This window comes from Heteronotia binoei, chromosome 2 (assembly GCF_032191835.1).
Source record: "Heteronotia binoei isolate CCM8104 ecotype False Entrance Well chromosome 2, APGP_CSIRO_Hbin_v1, whole genome shotgun sequence".
Taxonomy (NCBI): Eukaryota; Metazoa; Chordata; class Lepidosauria; order Squamata; family Gekkonidae; genus Heteronotia; species Heteronotia binoei.
Genome location: NC_083224.1, coordinates 142,720,071 through 142,732,618, shown reverse-complemented (window position 1 = coordinate 142,732,618; position 12,548 = coordinate 142,720,071). Strand labels below are relative to the sequence as shown.

Below are 12,548 nucleotides of genomic sequence, written 5' to 3'. Positions count from 1 at the left end.
GATATTCCAGGAGGGGCGGGAATGTCCCTGATGTGATGACATTATACACAAGTGACATCATCACATTGGGGACTCAGCCTCTTGGAAGGCATCAGTGGCATCCACTTGCATTTAACTTTGATGATTTTTGCAGTGAATTTGTCGCTTGGAATTCAGGTATGGATGGCCTCTGCTTGCAAAAAACCTTCCCTTCAAATGGTTTTGTAAGCAGGGCTGGGCACCACATCCACCTGAACTCCAAGCGGCAAATTCACCACTTGGAATTCAGGTGTAGGTGGCCCTCATTTGCAAAAAAACTCAAAACATTTAAAAGGAATTTGCTGGAGATGCCCCAGTTGGGAACAGTTCGCTCTTAAAATGGTACTTCAATTTATATTATGCCCCCCTGCTTGCTCCCAAATCTTTGACATCCAGACCTGAATAGCTTGCTGTGAGATATTTCCATCCCTTGAAGAAATCCCAATGAAAGCTTCTATAAGACTGTTGGAATCCAAGCTATCAGTAGCAGAAAATCTCAAACCCCCTGAAACAGGATTGTAAGAAAAAGAATAATTTTTAAAGGGAAAATTGCATTATTTTTGAACTATTGGAATGATAACTGTGTAATATATACTGATATGTTACCTTACCGGAAACAAATTTTTTACTATAAAAATACTATTGTTTACCTAGAAATTTTGTTCCTTTTATGTTCTATATAGAATACTTCAGAAAAAATAACATAGACTTTAGGGTATCTACTACCTGCTAATCCAACAATTGTCTTTCTAGTATACCTAAAGGATACAGGAGAAAATAAATACCTTTAGCTACTTTGATTATAAATACCAGGGCTTTTCTTTAGCAGGAACACACAGGAACGCATTTCCGGCTGGCTTGGTGTTAGGAGGTGTGGCCTAATATGCAAATGAGTTCCTGCTGAGCTTTTCCTACAAAAAGCCCCCTGTGAAACACTGGTGATGTCAGAGGGTGTGACCTAATATGCAAATGAGTTCCTGCTGGGCTTTCTCTACAAAAAACCCCCCCTGATAAATACATTAACTATTTGTTAAATATTAGGTTTGATACATGAGGAGGCACTGATCACAACTCTTTATTAGTGATTACACCATAGTAAGTACAAACTGAACAACTGTTAGGGGCCAATGGGGCCAACTATATACACCTCGGGTTCCTGCGCTGACGTGCTATAGGGAGGACCAGATCTACATGTTTTTTGAGGGGAGGGGTCAAAATTAAAAATGATGCCCCCTTATGGGCCATTCTGTCTTAAGGACTCATAGAATACAATGGACTCCATACCCAATTTGGTACCCCCCTCCATCGGTGCCCTGGGCAAGCACCCCCCCCCCAGATCCAACCCTGGCTAGAGGTCAGTTCAAGCCAGCCAGGGAACCCACGATTGGTCAGGGGAGCACAGGAACTAGGATCCTGCTCCCTATTGTTTGTATATTTCCAAGTTAGCCTCTGGCTCTAATGAGCCGCTGCAGGGGTGCAGCAGCGCACAAAACCTCAGACACAACACCATTTCTTAAACAGAAATCACATGAAGATGGAACAAACAAGACAGAGAATGAGTTTGTAAGAACTGAAAAAGATCTCCACTGGTTTTATTTAGTCCAATGTTTCCCTCCCAGCAAAAGCTAGTTAGATGTTTCTGGAAAGTCAGAGGATAATTAAGGTGATGGCCTCCTTCTTTTGGCTGCCACTATCATCCAGTATATATTTCCTCCGAGCATGGAGGTTACACTGAGCCATCATTATTGAAATGAAGGAAATGGAGTAGTCAGAAGACGCATTGGGTGAATGAGGAAGAGGAATTTGGCAAGGGTGTGTATTGGCAGGCTGGATGGGACTTGTGTCACACTCTTCTGGAAGCACCAACTATTACTGTGTGGCACAGAAATAAATCTTGTATTTTTTTTTAAAAAAAATCCTGCTTACTTACCTGTCATGTTTGCCAACATTTCCAGTTCTTTTGCAGCACTTGGTCCCAAAGCAATGGTATGAATTACTGACCCACTTTTTTCAACTGTGCTAAAGCAAGAACTTACATCTGAATCTTCTCCATCTGTTAACAGCACAATTTCACAGCCCTCAGTACTTGAATATTTCTGTAAAAACACCTGAATAGAAAATATTTTAAATTTAATAGCAGCAGAACGAGTACTGCAGAAGTCACTGGATCTGTTTGAAGTTAAGGTGAACCTATGTAACCTCTGATACATTCCATAAAATTTTCTTGGCAGATTTTTCTGGAGTAGGTCACTAGGTCTTTCTCCAACCCTCCCCATTTATTTGGGCTTGGGACTGGCATGCACATAAGTGTTCAAGGCTGGGTTTCTGTTCCCCATAGGAACCTATGGCTATGAAAGTTAGACCATGAAGAAGCAAGAGAAAAATCAACTCATTTGAGCCATGGTGCTGGAGAAGCTTTGGATAGCAAAGGTGATAAACAAGCAAGTACTGGAGTGCATAAAACCAAACATGCCATTGGAAGGAAAAATAACAGAACTGCGACTGACTTTTTTCAGCCATGTCATGTGGAAAAACTCACTAGAAAAAGCAATTATGCTTGGATTAGTTACTGGCAAAAGGAAACCTGGCCACCAAAGAACATGGTGACTAGACACAATAAAAGTCAACACCAGCCTAAGCATGGAATAACTTAAAGAAACAGTATAAAATCAGAAAATGTGGAGAGAGTGTAGCAGCAACCTTAGCCGTTGGTGGTCAGGCAGAAACGAGGCCACAGGCAAAATCAGGAAGAAACGCCATTTATTTAACGTGTACACAGACCCCAGATCAGACTCATGTCTAAACGAATCTGGGAGCCCCGATTCCAGGAAGGTCTACAGTTTTATAGTCACAGACAATAATTTCCAGTAAACAATCACACAGTTACAGGAAAGGACCACCCCCATATCCCATACATCATTACAAGCGTCATATTACTAAAGGAACAAGGAGGAGACAGGGAGGGTCTTTCCATTCATGGCATTGATGTTGCTAACATTCTTGCAGCAATATGCTTCATCAAAAACGCATTTGCACCTTTGACTTGCTCCCGAGATATTTTCCAAGGTACATTTGCTCAATGCTTATTTTAGTGCTTATTCCAGCAAGTTTCTAGTTTTAGGCAGCTGCGGCAGAGCTGGTGGGTGAAGGATTAACTTCCTCTTTTGCTGCTCTATGCGTCTACAAGCTGGGCACAGTGCTAACTTCTCTTTCCTTACTTTTGAAATCCAGAAGGATTATTTTACAGAGGCATCTAGCAAGCACTTTTAAAATCTCTGTTTGACCTTTTGTTCTCTTGCCCTTGTGTCTAATTGATGGTTTTCAATTTACCTTATTTAATATCTTTTTATTTCAGCCCTGCTTCAAGAGCTGGCCCACAGAATCACCAAGAACATGACAGAATGGTTAACAACATTAATGTAACTTCTGCATATTCAGCTCTCAAGCCACACTGAAGATATTTGTTATTCTGTATTTCCTCATGCCAACAAATTCTGTCATTTGCGGTCACAAAAGAAAGGCAAGCAAATGCACTGAGGAAAGCAGATTTATAGATTATTATTTCCCTTATGGCAGGTAAACAATCTCCTTTCCCCCTTAATTTGCACAACTTTTAAAGGCATTTAGAAGGTTTACATTGGTCCAAAATGTGGAAGTGACAACAGGAGAATTTGCCAGCATTGTAACAGCTCCAATGTGTATCAGTTTGGTTCAAGGTGCTGGTTCTTTAAAGCCTCATTATCTGAATAAGTACTTACCCATATATTATCTTTTTGATCATTAAGGTCTGGTAATGAATATATACTGAGGAACAATCTCCTTTGGAAGGTACATTCTTTTTGGCATTTACTATATTTACTCAAATGCAAGACTAGTTCTCCACCAAAAAAGGAGAGGGTTATCTTAAATTTGCATACAGCTTACAGTTATGTCCAATAATCAATCTGTCTGTCTGTCTGTCTGTCTGTCTGTCTGTCTGTCTGTCTGTCTATCTATCTATCTATCTATCTATCTATCTATCTATCTATCTATCTATCTATCTATCTATCTATCTATCTATCTATCTATCTATCTATCATCTATCTATCATCTATCTATAACAACTGGGGGTGGAAAATAGTCTTGTATTCAGAGTTGACTTCCTTTTAAGTAAATATTGTAACAACTATAGTTCTGTTGTGGTCTTACATTTATCAAACGCATCGCCACTTGAAATTTCCTAAATCTTAGAGCTTGGCCATTTGAGACAGGCTGTTAAGGTTTTTAAGAAAGGTGTCATATTCAACATGGGGAAGGCAATGACAAACCACCCCATTAAAAATCTGCTGTGAAAACATTATGAAAGCAATGTCACCCCAGAGTCAGAAACAACTGGTGCTTGTACAGGGGACTACCTTTACCTTTTTTACATATTCAACAATGAGGAATGGCAACGAGTAGAGCTGTGGTACAAATTAATTGCCCAAAATGTAAGCAGAAATGTTTTAGAAGTGATGCAAGATGATACCAGAAAGAAAATTAGCTATGACTCCTACATGAGTAGTCAAAAGGGAACCTACAAGTGAACAGAGAGGTCAGTAATCCTTGAAAAGGACCAACAGCAACATCTTCCTCAGAGGTAGCAGGATTGCTTCCAGACTGGAATACAGCTGGCTTATTCGGCAAAAGCAGGCTTTGTGCCCTGGAGGGCCTCCATCACAGCTGACCTAGAAAGACCCAGTTGAAGAGTGAATAAGCCTTGGAGGCTTGTGGATACTGGAAGTAAAAGAGAACCATGAATTGTAGAATGTGTGGAAAGACCAGGAAAGCCAGGTTTGGAACTGGCTAGATTGGGCTTGACCCTAACCACATCTTTAAGGGACTTGTCTAGGGTCTGGGTTTATCACATAGGCTTTAAACCATCAAGTATACCGGAAGTGACCGACAGGCTGCTGCGCCGGCCCCCTGGGCCCTACAACGATGGGACCGATGCCACAGGGACGGGCTCGAAACACTCTATAACCCCTCAAAAGAACAGCAGTCTAGTTCGCTTCCCCCGAGCCCTGCCGCCATAAGCCTCAAGGGGGCTCATTTTGCGGCATCTCCCGGCGGGAGGGTGGCACCCGCACGGGACACATATCAAATGAAAGAGGGGGTGCAGGGCTATCAGAAACAGCCGGCGGAGGGAGTCGGGAGACCACCCCACTGGGGGATCCACACCCCGAAAGTGATGAAGGTGGCGCAGATAGAGCCAACAGAGCAAACAGGACAAAATAAATAGGCTGCATTATGCAGCACAGTTGAGAAAGTGCCTTATCCCATATACTGATGAAGTAAATACAGGATCTGAGAACAAAATTGCACCAGAAGACACAAACACAAAGCTCCCTTACACTGAATCAGTGCTTGGGTCCACCAAAGTCAGTATTGTCTAGTCCAGTCACAAGCACAAAGCTCCCTTACACTGAATCAGTGCTTGGGTCCACGAAAGTCAGTATTGTCTAGTCCAGTCACAAACACAAAGCTCCCTTACACTGAATCAGTGCTTGGGTCCACGAAAGTCAGTATTGTCTAGTCCAGTCACAAACACAAAGCTCCCTTACACTGAATCAGTGCTTGGGTCCACGAAAGTCAGTATTGTCTAGTCCAGTCACAAACACAAAGCTCCCTTACACTGAATCAGTGCTTGGGTCCACGAAAGTCAGTATTGTCTAGTCCAGTCACAAACACAAAGCTCCCTTACACTGAATCAGTGCTTGGGTCAACCAAAGTCAGTATTGTCTAGTCCAGTCACAAACACAAAGCTCCCTTACACTGAATCAGTGCTTGGGTCCACCAAAGTCAGTATTGTCTACTCCAGGGGTGGCCAGAGGGAGGGAGGGAAGGAAGGAAGGAAGGAGAGTGGGAGGAAGGAGGGAGGGAGGGAAGGAAGGGAGGAGGGAGGGAAGGAGGGAAGGAAGGAAGAAAGGAAGGAGGGAGGGAGGAGGGAGGGAGGGAGGAAGGAGGGAGGGAAGGAGGGAAGGAAGGAAGGAAGGAAGGAGGGAGGGAGGGAAGGAGGGAAGGAAGGAGGGAAGGAGGGAAGGAAGGGAGGAGGGAGGGAAGGAAGGGAGGAGGGAGGGAAGGAAGGAGGGAAGGAAGGAAGAAAGGAAGGAGGGAGGGAGGAAGGAGGGAGGGAGGGAAGGAAGGGAGGAGGGAGGGAGGGAGGGAAGGAAGGAAGAAAGGAAGGAAGGAGGGAGGGAAGGAAGGGAGGAGGGAGGGAGGGAAGGAAGGAAGAAAGGAAGGAAGGAGGGAGGGAAGGAAGGGAGGAGGGAGGGAGGGAAGGAGGGAAGGAAGGAAGGAAGAAAGGAAGAAAGGAGGGAGGGAAGGAAGGGAGGAGGGAAGGAAGGAAGGAAGGAGGGAAGGAAGGAAGGAAGGAAGGAAGGAAGGAAGGAAGGAAGGAAGGAAGGAAGGAAGGAAGGAAAGGAAGGGAGGAGGGAGGGAACGAAGGGAGGAGGGAGGGAGGGAAGGAAGGAAGGCCGGCCGCCCCCTCCCGCCAGCCGCCCCCCCTGCTTTCGGCCCCCTCCCTCCCTGCCTGCCCTGCTTACCTTCTTCCAGGGCGGGTGGCGGCCTCCCCTCCGGGAGTGCGGGCTGGCCAGGAGGCGCAGCGGCGGCTGGTGCTGCTGGCGGGGCTGGTGGCGGCTGCGGAGGCTGGGGAGGCGGCGGAGATGCTGGCGCTGGTCTCTGGAGGCCTCCAGGGACCAGCGCCGCCCTCTCCGCTGCCAGCGCTGGCCTCTGGAGGCCTCCAGGGACCAGCACCGGCCTCTCCTCGCTGCCTCCGCTGGTCTCTGGAGGCCTCCAGGGACCAGCGCCGGCCTCTCCGCGCTGCCTCCGCTGGCCTCTGGAGGCCTCCAGGGACCAGCGCTGGCCTCTCCGCTGCCGGCGCTGGCCTCTGGAGGCCTCCAGGGACCAGCGCCGGCCTCTCCGCGCTGCCTCCGCTGGTCTCTGGAGGCCTCCAGGGACCAGCGCCGGCCTCTCCGCTGCCGGCGCTGGCCTCTGGAAACGTCCAGGGAGCAGCGCTGGCCTCTCCGCTGCCGGCGCTGGCCTCTGGAGGCCTCCAGGGACCAGCGCCAGCCTCTCCGCGCTGCCTCCGCTGGTCTCTGGAGGCCTCCAGGGACCAGCGCCGGCCTCTCCACTGCCGGTGCTGGCCTCTGGAGGCCTCCAGGGAGCAGCGCTGGCCTCTCCGCTGCCGGCGCTGGCCTCTGGAGGCCTCCAGGGACCAGCGCCGGCCTCTCCGCTGCCGGCGCTGGCCTCTGGAGGCCTCCAGGGACCAGCGCTGGTCTCTCCGCTGCCGGCGCTGGCCTCTGGAGGCCTCCAGGGACCAGCGCCGGCCTCTCCGCCGCTTCCCCGGCCTCCGCCGCCGCCGGGCCCCGCGCGCGGGCGGGGAAGGCGGCGAGTGAGGGAGGGAGTGTCCCCGCGCATGCGCAGAGCCCGCCGCAATCGCCCTGTGCACGCGCAGGGACGCTCCCTCCCTCCCTCACTCGCCGCCTTCCCCGCCCGCGCGCGCGGCCCACCGGCTCTCTGGCTGGCTAAACCGGGACCTCTAATGGTCCCGGTTTAGCCAGCCCGGGAGCCAGGAATTGGGGGCCAGAACCGGGACTTTCCCGGGAGACCGGGACAGTCTGGCCACCCTAGCTCAGTAGCCAAAATAAAAAGTTTGCAATCCCGCACTTGTGTAGTCTCATTGTTTGGACAATTTACTCACAAGTTGCTGAATTTCCAAGTTTATCACACCAACACAAGGAAACCAAGGGATCTAGTTTACCCTTTACTATGAAAATGACCTCTGAAAAGATAGTAAACAAATGGAGAGTGTCATGATCTGTGCTGTGCTGTGCTGTGCTGTGAGACAGAGGCCTAGTGGGCCTAGGGAGCCTGTGAGGCCTCTATCTCAGTAGGAAGAGACAGCCTACAATTTCCATAATGCTTGGTTCTGGTTTCAGCCAGTCAGAGTCCAAGTAGGCTCTAAGGAAAATTGTTTAAAAGCTTTCTCAGGAGACAGATGCTGTTCTATCCTCCTGAGAGGTCAAGCAGGCAGGATGGCTGCTGTTAGGAGGAAGACCCTCACTGTGAGGGAGTGAGCAGGTCGAGGCCTGAGGCCTAACAGGCTAAGTCGTGTTAGGGATACTTTATGTTAATTTTCCTTCACCCACATTACTATAGTTTTAAAGAACCTTATCTGTTCACTTCCCCTTTATTGATTTCCCGCTAAAATAAACCTTTTTGTTGTTCTTTGTTATTCTGCCTGGTCTATGTGCCTTTTTGGGGGGGGGCCAAAGCAAGGAATCTGAAGGGCTTGGGAGGGTACTTGGGCCTACGCAAGGGACCCTAATTCCAGAGTGGTGGCAGTGACAGGTGGCACCCCCATCTGGGTCATGACAGAAGGTATGGGCTGCTTTCACAGCTACTGGGAGCAGCCATGTTCTAATGGCTCACCCTGCCCCCATTCAGCCTGGCCTCTACCGATTTAAAGGCACAACACTGTCTAAAAAATAAGCCTTTCCAAGTGTCTTCTTAAGCCTTCAAAAGTGGAAAGGCACATGGTGGCTGTTGGGGTGGGGCTTTTCCCCGCTCGCCAGCTAACTGGGGGTGGGAAGGAGCCGCAAAACTGGGAGATCCCCCACTGGGACCTGGAGATTGGCAAGCCTAGTGATGGACCCAACAACCAGGGAGAAATTGCAGCCTAGAATTTCTCCTTTAGGAGTGGTTATTTTTAAAAGGGGTTTTCATGTTAACTCTTAATTATTGTGAAGTTGTTAGGTTTGTGATAAATGTTTGTTATATTGAAAACCATGTAACTCCTTGAATATTTTCCTATACTTTTGAAACAGTTTCATATTTGTCAAGCCATAAGGGTGCTGTCATTTATTGATTTAAAACAAAAATTAGGGTTCCGCATGCACAATATACCTATAGAACAATAATCTACACAACCAATGCCCCACTTCAAAGAAAAAGATGCTGTAAATGTTGCCTCCACGCTAGAGAGGAGATGGATGGTATCTAATGACAGTTTCTCACCATTAAGGGTACATCAATCTCCCATTCTGACATACCTATTACCTATGTTATTCCCCCTCCCCAAGTTGAACTCAAACAAATGATAACCATAAACAAAGCTTGTCATTCTAGATCATTGTTGCAAACTAACATTTTATGCACATTTATTTGTTCTGTCATGGAATGACCCAGTGATTCAAGCTCTGGCTTTTGCTGGAAGGAATCATGTTTTCCCACCACTCAGAGACCAACATCCTGTTGCCTGAAAAAATGTGACCCCCCCTCACCTAACAGTGATGTTAATAAGCAATGTAGAATGTTTATGTTTTATTATCACAGTACATATACTATATGCAATCTATATGCAGAACATGTAAAGAAAACTACATACAATCTATATGCAGAATACAGAAAGAAAACTAGATTAGATTTAGATGAGGGTGGAGTGGAAATTTGCAGAAAGAACATTAGGAATTTGAGATAATGTAGATGACACCACATTTCTGGCAGAAAACAGTGAAGACTTGAAACGACTACTGATAAAGGTTAAAGCAGAAAATGGCAAAGCAGGATTACAGTTGAATGTGAAGAAGACAAAAGTAATGATGACTACTGGAAATCACACAATTTTAAGACTGACTATGAAGAAACTGGAATTGTTAGATTTTCTATTCCTTGGCACAATCATCAACCAAAAGGAACACTGCAACCAAGAAATCTAGTTTTAGTTTTCTGATACTTGAACTCAAAATTATTCAATCAATCACACCTTTATTGGCATAACAAAAAGGGATTTACAGAGACTTATCAGCCAAACAGCAATCAAATATGTCGGTTCAAAGTGTAAAAGGCTAAAATAAGATTAAGAATCGCAATAAAACCTGCTCAAAAGTATTATTCATACATGGAAAAATAAAACAGAGAGAAACAAAGGGATAAAAGTAATGGCAATATTCTTTCTTACATCCAATCCTTTTTGTATTCCTGTACAGATGCTAGTTCCTCCACCAGCTGATGTAGGCAGAAGGAGTATAAGAAAATCACGCACGTTATCACTGATTATCAGTTGCAGACCAGCCTGAATTACTGCATCATTATTGAATGTGACAATTCCAACCCAGGAACCTATTTCAATAATCTGACGGACAAATATTTCTGCAGCTTGCTTCAGTCGATTAATTCGATCATTCTGTACATGTAAAGGGAAAATATCCAAATTTGTGTATTGATCCATTACAGCAATTTGATAAAACACACATATTAAATTTTCTTACCAGGGAGAGAAAAATAGCTGAAACATTTCTAACAATTTACAATTTAATACTGATAATCAAATCAAACTCATGCCCCACATGCCACTATTTTCTCTGGGTACTGACTACAGCCCCTCTTGTTTATGGAGCCTGTATTCCATAAAAGTTTAATCCTCACCAAACAAACAAGTTGTTCTCTTCCCACAAAAACTAGACTGCAAACATTGCAAATTTAGTTTTGGGAGCTGTCAGCTCAGTTAACTGGTGCCTGAGAGCCATATCACGTAGATGAATTTGGCAAGAATTAAATGTTCTTATCAGGAAGAACAAAAACAGCAGCATTTCTAACAACTTATAATTTATTACTGCTATGGTGACACAAACTACAGACATTAATGCCATCATCTTAAAACTGACCAAACTCTATAAACTTTACTTTTAGAACTGGAAAATAATAACTTACGGAAGTCATGCTACCAGAAACATCAAGTACTAAACACAATACTCTATCCTGGGTTTGTAGCAAGGAGAAAATTGGGGCAGGTGGAGGAGAACTTAATGGAGATGAACCAACAAAGTCTTCAGATGTTGTGATTACTTCCCAGGTGCTTCTGTACTTGCATAGTTTATTATGCAGATTTGTTGCATTAACATTATGGTTACTGTTGCTGCAGAACTCAGTAACCTTAAAAAAGATAAAAATAATTAGTTAGAATGATCATTGATCATTACCTCTTAATTTATGACAACAGTTCCTACTTCACAAAGCAATGGGACAAATAAAGACATTATTTGCCACACACGCTATGTAGATTTTACATGCCATTCATGTTCTGTCCTTGACTTCATATGAACAGACTCTAAACAGACTGTCCCAGTTTACTCACTAATCCCGGAGCCTACTTCCCATATAAGTAAATACATCTCTCTCTATAGAAGCCAAGTCACCATTCCATTCTCCTTTCTCAGAGTTCTGTCACATGCTAATACACTGGTCTTCAACCCATGGATTGGGACCCTAAGGTAAATTGTAGACCTTCACCTATTGAGTCATGAACTCCTACAAAATAGCCAATTTATGCTGCTTTTTGGAAGAATGTGCTGTTGCTGCATGTGTCTAAACAGCAAGGACACTAACACCCACCCACCCCGTTTCTCCAGTTTTCTCCTTGGTTTTGGAGCCTTCATTGATACAGATTGAGGATACTGATAATAAAAGAAAAGACAGGTCTCCTGAATAGGCCATCAGACTCCAGATGATTCAGAGTAAGGGACCCTGAATTTTGAAATCGGTGCTTAAACTGAGGTGGCTGGCAGGACCAGATAGACATGTTTTCTGATGGGGGCAAAATTTAAAAATGGTGCACCCTTATTGGCCCATTCTACCTTATGGGCCCATAGAATAGAATGGACTCCATAACCAATTTGGTGCCCCACGCCGGTGGTGCCCGGGGCAAGCACCCCCTCTGTCCCCCCCTAGATCCGGCCCTGGTGGCTGGAGTTAAACAACAGAAAGATTAAAAACATCTAAAGACATTGTATTCAGTTTGTAAAAACTGTTTGTATTCAGTTTGTAAAAACTGGACATGGACAAAGGTTTTAGATCAGCATAAATCCCACAGCTTCCCAACTGATATTAGAAATACTTACTGAATGGAGGCTTTGCATGTACATTATAGATGCTGGTGTACTTTGCTTACTATCTGGTACAAACTGACATCCAGCTTCATACAGCTGAGTTCGGTAATCATATTTGCATTTTCTGTTTTTTCCATCTTTAGTCGGGAATACATATTGACCAGTGACATCGGCTGAGCATCTAATCAGTATAACAGAAAACAATCAGAAGTTTTTGTGGTATACTGATTTAAATAAAATATTAATCTAAAGAAGAGCAAATATAACAAATGGTAGATCCATTAATATGCTTCCTCCATGGTGGCCCAAAGACATAAAAAGAGCCACTGCTGCTAAAACAGGATAGAGTGCATAACAAGCTAGGTTATCAGACAGTCCCTTCACCCATAGCAACCTCAGAAGGTCAGACAATCCTTAAAGGTCATAGATGAAGCTTAATATGCTGTAAAGCAGAGATTCCCAAACTTTTTGATCAAAATGTAGGCATGTGCAGTTGGGTGTTAACTAATCAGATCCTAAAATGAAAAACATCAGTTTGTGAATTAACTTATTAAAAAAAATCCAGTTTAAAATGCACACACATACACTGCAGCTGGTTTTGGTGGCTGAAAGCCACAGGGTTGT

General features: G+C 45.0%; 1 protein-coding gene across 1 annotated transcript in view; it reads right to left on the bottom strand.

Annotated features, from left to right (window-relative positions):
* LOC132567355 (calcium-activated chloride channel regulator 1-like) overlaps positions 1–12,548 on the bottom strand; it is a 54,660-nt gene that overhangs the window by 26,564 nt on the left and 15,548 nt on the right. The window contains 5 exon segments of the mRNA XM_060233031.1: positions 417–523; positions 1,949–2,126; positions 9,998–10,222; positions 10,750–10,971; positions 11,937–12,105. Coding sequence (XP_060089014.1) covers positions 417–523; positions 1,949–2,126; positions 9,998–10,222; positions 10,750–10,971; positions 11,937–12,105 — 901 coding nt within the window.